At 37.0% G+C, this 15,748-nt stretch overlaps 1 protein-coding gene across 1 annotated transcript in view; it reads left to right on the top strand.

Annotated features, from left to right (window-relative positions):
- The window catches only part of EPS8 (epidermal growth factor receptor pathway substrate 8), a 71,784-nt gene that overhangs the window by 16,573 nt on the left and 39,463 nt on the right, over positions 1–15,748 (top strand). Inside the window, exons 6-11 of the mRNA XM_047065971.1 lie at positions 4,665–4,747; positions 5,344–5,480; positions 9,228–9,301; positions 10,551–10,677; positions 12,856–12,944; positions 13,319–13,393. Coding sequence (XP_046921927.1) covers positions 4,665–4,747; positions 5,344–5,480; positions 9,228–9,301; positions 10,551–10,677; positions 12,856–12,944; positions 13,319–13,393 — 585 coding nt within the window. The remainder of the gene's footprint in view (positions 1–4,664; positions 4,748–5,343; positions 5,481–9,227; positions 9,302–10,550; positions 10,678–12,855; positions 12,945–13,318; positions 13,394–15,748) is intronic.

Below are 15,748 nucleotides of genomic sequence, written 5' to 3'. Positions count from 1 at the left end.
TTTACTGAATTATTGTTTTATGTAACTAAAAGCTCAAGTACCATATATGCAGCTATATGTTTTTACTCATTAGTGCCATATTCTCCATGAGGCCATTTTTTTCCTTGAGACATTGAAAATATAAACACAATGAAGTATGATGTGGTTTCTTTTATATGGGTCATGTTGCAACATCACTTTTGAGTTATAAAGTTTCTTTTTATTTTTTTCAAGTTTCTTTATTAGAGGATTTTAAACAACGCTTCTGCCCACTTCTGTAGTAAAATTTTTCTTAGAAATATGATATCCCCTCCCCAAAAAGAAATATGATAGTCCCCCCCTCGTAGGAAATTCAGGGTTCCTGGGCATCTTCAGTTTTTTTAAATTAATTAATTAATTATTAATTAATTAACGATTATTCACCTTTTTGAGACAGAGAGAGACAGACCACGAGTGGGGGAGGAGCAGAGAGAGAGGGAGACACAGAATCTGAAGCAGGCTCCAGGCTCTGAGCTGTCAGCACAGAGCCCGATGTGGGACTTGAACTCACTGACTGTGAGATCATGACCTGAGCTGAAGTCAGACGCTTAACCAACTAAACCACCTGGGCGCTCCAATAATTTATTAATTTTTTAAATTTACATCCAAGTTAGTTAGCATATAGTGCAACAATGATATCAGGAGTAGATTCCTTAATGCCCCTTACGCATTTAGCCCATTCCCCCTCCCACAACCCCTCCAGCAACCCTCTGTTTATTCTCTGTATTTAAGAGTCTGTTATATTTTGTCCTCCTCCCTGTTTTTATATTATTTTTGCTTCCCTTCCCTTATGTTAATCTGTTTTGTATCTTAAAGTCCTCATATGAGTGAAGTCATATGATATGTCTTTCTCTGACAAATTTCGCTTAGCATAATACCCTCTAGTTCCATCCATGTAGTTGCAAATGGCAAGATTTCATTCTTTTTGATGGCTGAGTAATAACTCCATTGTATATATATACCACATCTTCTGTATCCATTCATCTATCGATGGACATCTGGGCTCTTTCCATATTTTGGCTATTGTCAATAGTGCTGCTTTAAATATTGGGGTGCCTGTGCCCTTTCAAAACAGCATACCTGTATCCCTTCGATAAATACCTAGTAGTGCCAATGCTGAGTCATAGGGCAGTTCTATTTTTAATTTTTTGAGGAACCTCCATACTGTTTTCCGGAGTGGCTGCACCTGTTTGCATTCCCACCAGCAGTGCAAAAGAGATCCTCTTTCTCCACATCCTCGCCAACATATGTTGTTGCCTGAGTTGTTAATGTTGGCTATTCTGACGGGTGTGAGGTGGTATCTCATTGTAGTTTTGATTTGTATTTCCCTGATGATGAGTGATGTTGAGCATTTTTTCATGTATCAGTTGGCCATCTGGATGTCTTCTTTGGAGCAGGGTCTATTCATGTCTTTTGTTCATTTCTTCACTGAATTCTTTGTTTTTTGGGGTGTTGAGTTTGATAAGTTCTTTATAGATTTTGGATACTAACCGTTTTTCTGATATGTTGTTTGCAAACATCTCCCATTCTGTCAGTTGCCTTTTAGTTTTGCTGATTGTTTCCTTCGCTGTGCAGAAGCCTTTTATTTTGATGATGTCCCAATAGTTCATTTTTGCTTTTGTTTCCCTTGCCTCCAGAGATGTGTTGAGTAAGAAGTTGTTGCAGCCGAGGTCAAAGAGGTTTTTGCCTGCTTTCTTTTTGAGGATTTTGATGGCTTCCTGTCTTATGTTGAGGTCTTTCATCCATTTTGAGTTTATTTTTGTGTATGGTGTAAGACAGTGGTCCAGGTTCATTTTTCTGCATGTCGTTGTTCAGTTTTCCCAGCACCATTTGCTGAAGACACCAGCTTTATTCCATTGGATATTCTTTCCTGCTTTGTCAAAGATTAGTTGGCCATACGTTTGTGGGTCTATTTCTGGGGTCTCTATTCTGTTCCATTGATCTGAGTGTCTGCTTTTGTGCCAGTACCATACTGTCTTGATGATTACAGCTTTGTAATACAGCTTGAAGTCCAAGATTGTGATGCTTCATGCTTTGGTGCTATTCTGGGTCTTTTCTAGTTCCATACACATTTTAGGATTGTTTGTTCTAGCTCTGTGAAGAATGCTTGTGTTATTTTGATGGGTATTGCATTGAATATGTAGATTGCTTTGGGTAGTATTGACGTTTTAACAATATTTGTTCTAACTGTCCAGGAGCATGGAATATTTTTTCATTTTTTGGTGTCTTGTTCACTTTCTTTCATAAGCTTTCTATAGTTTTCAGTGTTTAAATTTTTCATCTCTTTGGTTAGATTTATTCCTAGGTATTTTATGGTTTTTGCTGCAATTGTAAATGGGATCAATTCCTTGATTTCTCTTTCTGTTGCTTCACTATTGGTGTGTAGGAATGCAACCGGTTTCTGTGCATTGATTTTTATATCCTGCAACTTTGCTGAATTCATAGGTCAGCTCTAGCAGTTTTTTGGTGGAATCTTTTGAGTTTTCCATATAGAGTATCATGTCATCTGTGAAGAGTGAAAGTTTGACCTCCTCCTGGCCGCTTTTGATGCCTTTTATGTCTTTGTGTTGTCTGATTGCTGAGGCTAAGGCTTCCAATAGTATGTTGAATAACAGTGGCAAGAGTGGACATCCCTGTCTTGTTCCTGACTTTAGGGGGAAAGCTCTCAGTTTTTTTCCATTGAGGATGATACTAGTGGTGGGTCTTTCATATATGGCTTTTATTGTCTTGAGGTATGATCCTTCTGTCCCTACTTTCTTGAGGGTTTTTATCAAGAAAGGATGCTGTACGTTGTCAAATGCTTTCTCTGCATCTATTGACAGGATCATGTGGTTCTTGTCCTTTCTTTTATTGATGTGATGTATCACATTGGTTGTTTTGCAGATATTAAACCAGCTCTGCATTCCAGGTATAAATCTTACTTGGTTGTGGTGAATAATTTTTTAATGTATTGCTGGATCCAGTTGGTGGTATCTTGTTGAGGATTTTTGCATCCATGTTCATCAGGGAAATTGGTCTATAGTTTTCCTTTTTAGTGGGCTCTTTGTCTGGTTTTGGAATTAAGGTAATGCTGGCTTTATAGAAAGTGTTTGGAAGTTTTCCTTCCATTTCTATTTTTTTGGAACAGCTTCAAGAAAACAGGTGTTAACTCTTCTTTAAATGTTTGGTAGAATTCCCCTGGAAGGCCATCTGGCCCTGGACTCTTGTTTTGGGGGGAGATTTTTGATTACTGTTTTGATTTCTTTACTGGTTATGGGTCTGTTCAAATTTTCTATTTCTTCGTGTTTCAATTTTGGTAGTGTATATGTTTCTAGGAATTTGTCCATTTCTTCCAGATTGCCCATTTTGTTGGTGTTTAATTGCTCGTAAGGCATCTTCAGTTTTATTTAACATCCTGCGTAATAGAGAGCCTTTGACAGGATGTTTATTATATCTTCCTGAAAGTAAGATATTCTTATGGCAGTAACACTGAACTAGGGTGCATTAGCCCTCACAATTATTTAGGAATGTGACCTTGGCCAACCTATCATGAGTATTCTTCAGTTTCATTAATTATAAAACAAGGAGAACATATTAGATAATCTTCAAGTTTCCTTTCAGCTCTAAAATTTTATGATTATCTGTGCTTATGGTAAAAGAATATACAACATACATATTTGAGAAAAACATACATAGTTACAGAGAACCAGCAGGAATAAAAAATGGAAGATGAGTACATCCTAGCAAGAATCTAATATGCAGTAATAATCACTGGCCATAAATAAAATTCTTTGCTACTAATCTTACCTTGTTTCTCAAGAAAACCCAATCAGATATTCTTGTTGGGAAAGTATTAGAGAAGTTAATTGTTTGGAGAAAGTTAACTTTTATCTGAAATGACAAAATAGGATACAGAAGGATACAACCTAGTGTTGGGGGTTCATTCCATGATTATAGTGTATTTGTTCTAAACTGAGAGTATCTGCTGGGTCTGAGTGATATGTTGCAGTAGGTTAATAGGCGCCCATTGGAGCCTGAGGATGAGAATGGGAAAGGAGCTCTGTTCCTCATGCGTTCACTTCTATTTCCTTCATTTCTCCTTAGGCAGAGATTTTCCCCCGGTTATACTTTCTGCATATACCTATACTTCCAGCACATGCAAATCCCTCTCCTCTTTGCCTTTATGCGAGGATAACTTGTGTCTAAACTAATGGAATCTGGACTAGATAATCTTTAAAAATTTCTTCGCGTTTTAAATTTTGTCTTTGGGGCGCCGGGGTGGCTCAGTTGGTTAAGCGTCCGACCCTTGATTTTGGCTCAGGTCATGATCTCACAGTTCGTGGGGTTGAGCCCTGTGTCGAGCTCTGCGCTGACAGAGTGGAGCCTACTTGGGATTCTCTCTCTCCCTTTCTCTCTGCCCCTCCCCCACTTGCATTCTCTCTCAAAATAAATAAACAAAATAAATAAATAAATTTGGCCATTATAAAGTTCACCATCAAAAAACCACAAGAGTCATGTTTGGAAAGCACGTTTAAAAAAAAGAAAACACTTCTTTTGTGTCAAGACACTTACTGATTCAGACAGGAAACATAATCCCTTTTTTTGTTGTTGTTTGAACCTACATATCAAGACAAGAAAAATCTATGACCTCCTGTCTTTCATTGCAGGCAAACCTCATTAGTGAAGACATTGAAAGTGCAATCAGTGACAGTAAAGGAGGGAAACAGAAGAGGCGGCCCGAAGCCCTGAGGTAAAATCATTAAAAGAGATTGAGGGGTAGAATTGTTTTGTTTGTTAGAAAAGTTTTTTCATTTGTGGTTTTTTGTTTTGTTTTTTGCTCTAAAGATTTAGAAAGATTGCCTTCAGTGAAGGTATATTTTAGAGATTACAACCTGTGATTTCAACTCATTTGCTCTTCTGAGTTTGTCAGTTTATGGGTTTATGTGTGCACATTTTCCCTCCATGTTTCTGGTCTTTCTCTGAGAAGGCTTCTCTCCCACGTGTGTTGTCCAAGAGAGTCAGGACTGATGAGTGACAATTTAAGGGAAGGTCAGCCTAAGGGAGTACAAATAGATGTGAGGAATATAGTTAGTTCACAGCCTTTCCAAATCACAGGAGACACAGGAAAAAAAAAATTAAACCTAGTGATCAGTTGAATTAAAATGTTCCTATGTTTTTGTATTTGATGTACATTTGTAAATATATATAATATGAAATGGTTAGGAAACCCTTATTGTTCTACCTCTTGACATAGTTCCTAAGGTTGAAGAACTAATACCGTAAACTGAGAGAATTGATAGAAAGTAAGATGGTAAAAAATTCTTTTTTTTTTTTCGTCTTTTTTAGGATGATTTCAAAAGCAGACCCTGGTATACCGCCTCCACCAAGAGCTCCTGCCCCAGTGCCCCCTGGGACTGTTACCCAGGTGGATGTTAGAAGTCGGGTGGCAGCCTGGTCTGCGTGGGCAGCTGACCAGGGGGACTGTGAGTGTTTCTAGGAACTGCTACTTCTTGAACATTTATTATGGGTTGTGACATAGTTCTTGCTTTCAAATTCTGATGCTGATTTCTGAGCTAAAGCCTGAAGTTAGCTTTTTTAATTGAAACAAAACTTAGAAAAGAAATTTAAGCCTTGGACACTTTAAGACTATTGTATACGAGAGTTCAGGCCAGTCATTTAAATAAATATGGTGTTAGGATTATGGTCCCTTTTTTTTTTTTTTTTAAATGCAATCAAAGATGGGAAGTTTGACTCAGCTAACAAAAAGATGGTAACATGATATATACCAAACAAGAGTCTGCCAGTTTGTTTGTTTTTAAAGACTATACTTCAGAATTCCTTCCATTATTATTATCTTTCCTATTTGGAAAAAGTGTTGTGCTTTCATGAAAAGGATATCAGGGTAGTATTAGGACAAGAGTAAAAGGCATTCTCCATCTGGCTAAGCTTGTCAAAGGGGCCCTTGTGGGCACCATCATTTTACCTTGGTATTCTTTTTAAAAGACAAATCACAGAACAGAACATAGTGTAACATTTTACATGTCAGAATGTTTCTTGCCAAATATGAAATTGTTATGACCGATAATGCCTTATGATATGTTGTTAGGTCCAGTGTCTTCATTATAAGGGTTAATAATTGTGATCCAGCAAGTTTGAATTTGATGAAGCTTCACTCTTTTGCCTCACAGTTCAATAGACTTCTTAAATCACTTACCCTTTATCTAATAAAGCATTATTCATACAGGATATCTAGCAGGGTAGGTAAACAATAGAACTTGGTGGCCAAAATGAGTGACACTGGGCTTTATTTTGAATCTGATGAGTTGCAAGTTAGACTCTGGAATAAGACCAGGATCTACTGTGTGACCTTGGACAGTATCTCTCTGTGCTTCAATCTCACTTGTAAAATGGGGATAATAATTCATGGGTTGCTGTGAATCTGAAAGCAAGTAACGCCTCTAACAGTATCTCTTGCAGTGTAGTACACATAATGTGTGGTTGGTCTCACTTTTGCCAGATGGAGTTCATTTTATTTCTGAAATGCTTTCCATTTTATTTAGTTTTTTGTTTTGTTTTGTGTTGTTTTGTTTTTTGGTATCCTTGAAGCTATTTTTAGAGATTTACACATAAGCCCAGCTACCAAACAGATGAAAGAAAGAAATCTTTGAAACATCCATTTATCAAAAGTGAAGTAACAGAATTACTTACTTTAACTTTATTTTTTTTTTTCAACTTTTATTTATTTTGGGGACAGAGAGAGACAGAGCATGAACGGGGGAGGGGCAGAGAGAGAGGGAGACACAGAATCGCAAACAGGCTCCAGGCTCTGAGCCATCAGCCCAGAGCCCGACGCGGGGCTCGAACTCCCGGACCGCGAGATCGTGACCTGGCTGAAGTCGGACGCTTAACCGACTGCGCCACCCAGGCGTCCCTTTTTTTTTTTTACTTTAACTTTTATAACAATTTCTGTTTTTAGAAATTTATAAGGTAAATTTCTGTTGATGCTTTTTTTTTTTTTTTGTAAAATTTTGTGTTTAAAAAAACTGGTAGGAGTTTATAGTGTTTTTTACTTTTTGTTCTTATGGTACTTTTGTTGTTGCTGCTGTTTGGCGGAAGAAATGTGGGTTTTGAGAGAGATCAAAATGGTCTTCCTTGAAGTTGAGGAAGGATAAGACATCTTAAGTTTACAAATATTCTGAATAAAATTGTAAAAACATCTGTAAAACTAATATAATTTACAGAAAAGAGAAAATTTGTTCCTGGGGTGTTTGTGGGCTCTCATTAGGTTTTGTCTAAAATATGCTGTGCATTCTTATCTATTTAAATTAGAGTAAGAAACGGTTTTCAGAACTTCTAATTTTCTACTAGACCAAATAGAACATAACACTTACCCATGTGAGGTTCTGTCTGGATCCAGGCCAGTTTTTAGTTGGAAATCCACTGCACGCCCCCTGCTTCCGTGACCCCCCGCAAGAAGTATCTTTTGGTCCCTCTGCAAGTTCTGGCTGACTCAGGCTAAAATCTCCTTTGAATCCTTGACATAGCCTTACCCATGACTTCTAAAAGTGGTCTCTGTAGAATAGTGGCAGAAGGGGTCCTAGGTGATGAAAAAGTCTGCAAGATATTGCACCTCTCCCTTATCTCACCTGCCAAGTGACATTTTGGGACCTATCTGGAGTTCCTACTAGCTATATTTCAAGGTCAACTTGCTGCTTTCTATAGTATACAATACCCAAGGAAGTAGCTAACCCATGCAAAACAGCATTTAACTGGCAAGATTTCATGAATGTAAATTCTAATTATCTTAAAGTACTTTACAGCCACTAATTAAGTTTCATAAGACTCTGTAATTTCTTCTTTTGTGTGTGGGGGGGTACCTATTCCTTTTTTGGGGAAAAGTTAGGCATAAAAAGGCATAGCAATACAGAATTTTGAGTATTTTTTTATAGTTTTCTGTATTGAATATCATGAGTCATGATGTATTATGAGTTGTATTTCCATTATTGATGGTACATTTTTCCTGTTTCATCTGTACAGTTTTTGGGTTTTTTTATTCCATATACTGTGAAATGTTTGTAGAAGTATCTGTGTTTAGTAGTAGTGTTAACCAGGAAGGAGATCATGATAATGACCTTACAATTAACACATGCTTTAGCTCAATGAGCTAACTTAATATCTTGAGTGCTCTTAAGATATCTATTATTTAATTTACAAATCCTGTAGGGCATTTATACTTTTAAAGTGTAAGTCAGTGAGCCCAACATTGCATGTTTTAAGCTTAATGACATTTTAAAAAGCACTTTACTGGGGCACCTGGGTGGCTTGGTCGGTTAAGTGTCCGACTTTGGCTCAGGTCATGATCTCACGGTCCGTGAGTTCAAGCCCCACATCGGGCTCTGTGCTGACAGCTCAGAGCCTGGAGCCTGTTTCAGATTCTGTGTCTCCCTCTCTCTCTGCCCCTCCTCTGTTCATGCTCTGGTTCTCTCTGCCTCAAAAATAAACGTTAAAAAAAATTTTTTTTAAATAAATAAAAAGCACTTTACTGTCAGAATTTTTTTATTTTAAAAAAAATTTTTAATGTTTATTTTTGAGAGAGAGAGAGCACAAGTGGAGGAGGGGTAGAGACAGAGAGGGAGACACAGAATCTGAAACAGGCTCCAGGCTCTGAGCTGTCGGCACAGATCCTGATGTGGGGCTTGAACTCAGGAATGGTGAGATCATGACCTGAGCTGCAGTCAGAAGCTTGGCCGACTAAGCCACCCAGGTGCCCCTACTGTCAGAATTTTAAAAAGGACTTTACTGTCAGAACCCCCAAAGCTTTATTATAATCAAAGTGTTGGAATGTGTAAGAATTGGGAGGTTTGTTGCGTTAGAAATAGTTGGCCAGTTTTTGAGGGGTAGGTGCTTAAATGTGAGTTGGTACTTGTTTTCTTCTGTAGGAATTATAGGATGAGAAGTTAGGATTGGTTCCACAGGCAGCTGTCAGGAAGAAGGGAGAATAGCGGGGAAGTTACAGGGTGAATCATCATTGTGAAGGTTGAAAGCTCTGCCCAAGTCCTTCTTTTTTAGTGGTAGCAAGAGGGCATGTCATTCATAGATGACGAGCAATTTTGATTCTGTATCTAAAGAAGGTGTTCTCTTTTGTAAATGGTACTCTTTTCATGTCCCATTACCTATATTGATACTGCTCAGGCAACAGGTGGAAAGACTTAATGGTTTCCTTTCTTTAGTTGAGAAGCCAAGGCAGTATCATGAGCAGGAAGAAACGCCTGAGATGATGGCGGCCCGAATTGACAGAGATGTGGTAGGTCTACCATTCATCTTTAGATCATTGGCTTTTTGTTTTGTTTTGTTTTTTAAAGGGGAGAAAATATCAACAAGGAAAATGAAGTTGATTTAAATAAAGGTATTCTGTGGAAAGTATATTTTCTCTTTCCATTGGTGGTTATGCCCTTTGAATTATTTATCTTAACTGTTTTTTGCCTTTATGCCAATATTTAGTAGAATAGGGCTCTGATAGAAGAACTAGCATATTAACTAGTTTACAAAGGAATTTAAACTGAATTATCAGATTTGAGGGATTTTAACTTTTTCATAGTTTGTAATTCATAATTGAAATATCTTTTAAATATATCTTCATGACATTTATTAAAAAAATTTTATAATTCCTAAAAAATAAAATGTAAATTTTAACTCTTTATAAAGGATAGGGCTGTATTTATTTTTATTAGTCCATAGTAATTTAGTTATACAGTGAGAATGTCCTGTGATGTAATAACAACATATGATCGTAATATAATTATTTTTATAACCATACACACATTCCTAGCTTATTTGTAAACAAATACTTAGAGGAATTTGAAGTTTGGAACTTCATTTTTATATCACACCATTATTTATTACACTTAGAAGTTTATTTAATCCCGATTTCTAGTCTTTTAAATTAGAAGAATGTCAGGTTTCACACAAAGTAGAGAAAGTCAGCTAAGACTGTAGTATAATCAAAATTCGTCCAATAATCCCTGAAAGCATAATTCATCATTGATTCTATTTAACCATGTAGAAACTCTTATTAATGACTATTCTAGGTTATCTATGTGTTTATTAGGTTATACAACATTCTGTATACCTTTTTCCATGAAATAATACTGTTGGTACTTTATTGGGACATTTGTTAAAAAAAACAAAAATGCTTAGTGCTCTTCTAACAAGATATTTCTTAGAAATTTTTACCCTAACTTTATGTGGAAGAAACACTATGAGAAAATTAGAGTAGTTGAAAATAATTAATAATCTGAATAGATACTGTGAATGCTTTCTTGATGGTATTGAAAATAGAACAAAATTAAACTAAAGAAAAATGTGAATGTCAGACTTCAGCCACAGGTATAGATATATTTAGTTTAATTCATTTCTTGGAATTAGTGCTAAACTTAAAATTTGCACGTGGGAGGTATTTTTTTTTTCTAATTTTCCTTTACTGACAGTATAAAGTCAAGGCAAAAAATTGTCTTATTTTGTTTTACATTTCATTCTGTAATTTCTAATTCCAGCAAATATTAAACCACATTTTGGATGATATTGAATTTTTTATCACAAAACTCCAAAAAGCAGCTGAAGCATTTTCTGAGCTTTCTAAAAGGAAGAAGACTAAGAAAGGTAAAAAGAAGGGGCCAGGAGGTAAGTTGGATTTTCTTAATCTTCTAAAGACCTTTGAGAACCCAGTGCTAGGCAGAGTTTCTGCCCTTGTGAACTGCTCAGCAAAACTCCATTGACAGTGGGCCAAGGTCCCTTTTTTTATTTTGGGATAGCACCTGGAAGTTAGGCAGAGACTAAGATGAGCCCAGGGAAAAGTCCATTTTGGTTCGAAGTTGGCTATGGTAAGGAAAGAGTCTAGGATACTTCACCTAAATCACAGAGACTCTGAGATGCAGCTGGTGACCATCTGTTTATAGTTTTAATTAGTGACTGCAAAATTAATGTCTGCTAAAGTCATAGCTCTGTTCTTCCCATAATTGGATGTATTTTATTGTAAATATAGAACCTCATTATTTTGTTAGAAGGATTGATTTTTCTCATTAATATAGTTGCAAATGTCAGTGGATTTGATTTTTTTTTTTAATCACAGAACTCCCAAACAATATGTTCAGGTCACATACAAGCAGTTTTTGAGTATGCTGTAGTTAGCTATTTAAAATGGCTTCAAAATATATAAGCTTGCAATTGTAGAACATAATGAAACACATAAAAAAATAGTAAATAAATATCCCTTTCATGACACATGACTTTCCAGTCTTTCCAATCTTTCCAGTCTAGCTCATGTCTATATCATAAGCATGTGACCTGTAGACTTGTCTTCCAGATGTGTATATCTGGATATATACGTCACTTCCTTATATTCTGAGATTAAGTATTATTGCTTCCTTATGTCTCACACCTCTTATTCCTGCTGTATTCTTTATGAAGGGTGTTCTATCCTTTTGGTCACCCAGATTCTAGACCACAGATTCTTGTATGATTTCATTCTCTAGCTTACAGCCAACATCAATATTATTTTTTCAATGTGTTGGGTTTTTTTTTTTTTGTTCCTTTGTTTTTGTTTTTTTTTCTTTTTGGGAGAGAGAGTGTGTGAACAGGGGAGAGGGGCAGAGGGACAGAGAGAGAATCCTAAGCAGGCTCCATGCTCAACATTGAGCCTGACATGCGTCTCGATCTCACAAACCATGAGATCATGACCTGAGCCAAAATGAAGAGTCGATGCTTAACCGGTTGAGCAACCCACATGCTCCTTCACTGTGTTTTATATCCAGTTGTTTTAATTTTAATTTGCATAACTAGTGTCTGCTTCAAACTGTGATCATTTTTACCCAGCTCTCTAAGTAGTCTTCAAGCCTCCAGTTTTTATTCTGGGAGGACAGTTGTCTTAAAGCTCTAAGGCGGTCACTTTGTTCTTCTGAAAAGCATGTTAATTCCATGTTCTGTTGAGTTAAGTCTACTCCTCCCCTTGGCAGTCAAGGTCACCCACAATCTAACCTTGATCTACTTTTCCATCCTCGTGTTTCTTTTAGTTTGTTGTTTCATGTACATACGATTTCCTTTTTTCATGTTTTTTACTTATGCTGTTTTTATCCAGCCATGACATTTTCTTACCAAATTGCCATGTAACAGACTTTCCAAATCTCATCTTAAAGGCTACTTTCCCTGTGAAACATCTTTTAGGTGTACATCCTCCCAACTCCCAACCAGGTGTAGTCTCTTTCTATAGTACTTCATTGGTGTATCTTTGTTACTTATCTGATTCATGTCTTCCATTAGATTTTAAGGCCCTACAGAGTGGGGCCTACAACTTACACATTTAAAAAAAAAATGTTTATTTATTTATTTTGAGAGAGAGCAGTGGGGAGAGGGGCTGAGGGAGAGAGAGAATCCTAACCAGGCTCCATGCTCAGTACAGAACCTGATGAGGGAGGGGCTCAGTCTCATGACCGTGAAATCGACTGGAACCAAAATCAAGAGTCAGATGCTTAACCACTGAGCCCCCCAGAGGCCCCATAACTTATACATTTTTATAGTCTTTGCAATGATAAGCACAGTAACTGGGACATAAAAAGGCTACAGTATACGTTTATGGAATTGATGAGTAATTGGTAGTGCCTAAGGATAGAAGAATCCGTTTCAAATGTCGGATCATCTTAGTTTGTTGCAGTTAGTCTATGACATGTGGTAGAGTAGCTACACAGCGTGGTATCTGGTATGATCATCAAATTTTATAGACGCAAATGTGTTCTACTTTTTCATTTAATGTATTTTCTTAGAACTTTGCTTTCATCTGTCCCTCTTCCCATTTATTTCTTTTAGAGGGCGTTTTAACTCTGCGGGCAAAACCTCCTCCTCCTGATGAATTTATTGACTGTTTACAAAAGTTTAAACATGGATTTAACCTTCTGGTAGGTGAAATTTATTTATATATAACTAAAAGAAACAAATGAAAGAAATCAAAGCCTAGCCAGGATGCTATTGATTAAATTAAGAGATAAGCTTTTTCCTGTGGGTTTTTTGGTATGTGTGTCTTGATTTTTCTTTAATTAGGACAATAGCTAGTAAAACCTATGTATCTAAGCGAATTATCAAAAAGGAATGATTCCTAACTTTTTAAAAACTAAATTCCCCTAATCTGACTTACCTAGGCTGATTAATACACTAAAAGTGAAAGTAGGTGTAAAGAACTCTTCCTCTGAGTCTGTGTTGGACCTTCACGAATGTCTGTTTTTTGCTTGATTACATCATAGTAATCTGTTTGTCTGGTTTCTTAATGCTACAGGCCAAACTGAAGTCTCATATCCAGAATCCGAGTGCTGCAGATTTGGTTCATTTTTTATTTACTCCATTAAATATGGTAAGGCTTTGTTAATATAAGAAAGGAATTACTCTTAGTACGTTTTTCAACCCCATGTGCCTGGCTGGAGTTACCTAGACAGTTTTTCTTCATCACCTTGCATGAATACTATTTCCCTTGGCATCTATGCACATATCAAGAATGTGCAATTTGAGAGTTTGAAAGAACCTTAGAAATCATCTAGTTCAAACACCTTATTTTACAGTTGAGGAAACTGATGTCTGTGACAGTGCTAGGGAAATGAAAAGAAAGATTTATCGGATGCTGGTGTTGCAATGTATACTAGTATATAATAGAAATGGCTATAATAATATAAAAGCTTTTCTCTTTCTCCCAAAATAGGCTAGACATGAGGAGGCGGTGGTACTGGATGGAAGGTTTTGCTCATGTATTTATGTATTCACAAATATTGAGAGCCTGCTGTGTGCTTTGTATTATTCGTAGCTTATCAGGAACAAAACAGACATAAATTTTTACCCTCTTGGAACGTATATTGTAGTATGGAGGGGCAATTGTTAATCTAAATACATGCATAAATAATGCATTTTGCTAAAAATAAGTGTTACTTGAAAAAATGCAGTAGGGACAGAGAACAGGGAGCATTTCAGGTGTGTGCTCATGGAAGTGCGCGCATGAGTGTGTGAGCTGGAGTAGTACCCTTTCTGAATAGGGTTGGTTAAGGTGAGAAGGTGTCATTTGAGCAAATGAAGTGAGGAATGAGTCATGTGGATTTCTGAAAGAAGAGAATTCCAGATAGAGAGCAGCTATTGTAAATGCTCTGGGGTGGTAATTACAAATTATGCTCTTGGAATAAATAAGTGTTGTGACTGGAACAGAATGAGGGAGATGTTAATTAGGAAATGAGGTTAGCAAAGAAACGGAAGGTCATATTTTGTTGGTCCTTGTAGGTGATTGTGAAATCTTGTACACTTTGGAAGGTTTTCGCCAAAAGGATTCTTCTGGCTGTAATACTTGGAGATCTGGCGGAAGAAGGGACTGGAATGGTTATTAGAATAATCCAGATTGGAGATGACGGTGTTTGGGTCAAGTAGCATTAGAGATAGTAAGAAGCCCGATTCTGGGTGTAAACCATAGAAGCAACACTTTCTGGTAGATAGGATATGCTGTGCAACAGCCAAGTGTATCTCCAAAGTTTGGCCTATGAGTGAAGAGATGGCCTAATTATTAACCAAGATGTAGAAAACAATAGGTAAGACAGAGACTACTACCAAGGTAGTAGTTACAAATAAAGAAGAGGAGTAAGGACTGGTGGATCCCTGTGCAGTTTCAGTGTGAGGAGAATAGAAAGAGCCAACAAAGATTTGAGAAAAAGCAGTTAAGTCGGGAAAAGAAAAATAAGAATATTATGGTGTTCTGGAAGCCAAATGAAGAAAATGTTTCCAAGAGGAAGAATTGAACAACCGTGTCAGATATCTGTGTGGTGGAAGCTGATTTTACCTCCACGTTCTTGTTACAGCTGTACAAAGACAAAGAAAGATGATTTGTCTTTAAGAAACTGACTCTGAAATTAAACAGATAATCTCTGCCTTTGTCCAGTTGGCCTGAATGTTCTCATATAGCCACACCGAACACCAGAGTAATATAGTCTCCATCTGTGTTGGTTCATCTAAAATGTAGGGGCTTCTCTTTCTAGATGGGAGAAGAGAGTGGACACTAGGGAACAATTAGTAGTCCTTACATTGCCCACTATATGTCAGGTTGAGTGACAGGCAGGTAATACAATTTTTTTCTCCCCAGAAAACTCCCTTCTCATACAGGTATATTTTTATATAAGGTATAATTAAAAAAATTTTGTTAATGTTTATTTTTGAGAGAGACAGAGAGAGAGAGACAGAGTGAGAGTGGGGGAGGGGTAGAGAAAGAGGGAGACACAGAATCCAAAGCAGGCTCCAGGCTCTGAGCTGTTAGCACAGAGCCTGACACGGGGCCTGAACTCACAGACCATGAGATCATGACCTGAGCTGAAGTCAGAAGCTTAACCGACTGAGCCACCAAGGCCACCCCCCTCACATAAGGTATAATTTTTGAAGCTAAAAAGAAGGGTGTGTTGGAAACAATTCCCTTTGTAGAGGAGTTGGACTTTCCTATGAGCTTATCCAGCAAAAGGTTATATACCCTTGTGTCATAGGCCAGGATCCAAGATACACATCTTCATTTTCTGAATTTTCAGTATCCAGGTATGTTCTTTCCTTATATGGTATGATAATATACTTCCCTTCCTATTTTATATTTCTTATACTTGCAAATATTGTAATAGCAATTGTTCCAAGCTGACTTTATGTAGAACCGTCTTGTCCTACAGGACAGCTAGGAGAATTCACTGAAATATTTAAG

The sequence above is a fragment of the Lynx rufus genome, unplaced genomic scaffold, assembly GCF_022079265.1.
Source record: "Lynx rufus isolate CCGP_SWC_20201006 ecotype Redwood Valley unplaced genomic scaffold, mLynRuf1.p SCAF_7, whole genome shotgun sequence".
NCBI classification, from domain to species: domain Eukaryota; kingdom Metazoa; phylum Chordata; class Mammalia; order Carnivora; family Felidae; genus Lynx; species Lynx rufus.
Note: the sequence above shows the minus strand (reverse complement) of the source record. Positions and strands in the feature narration are given on the sequence as shown.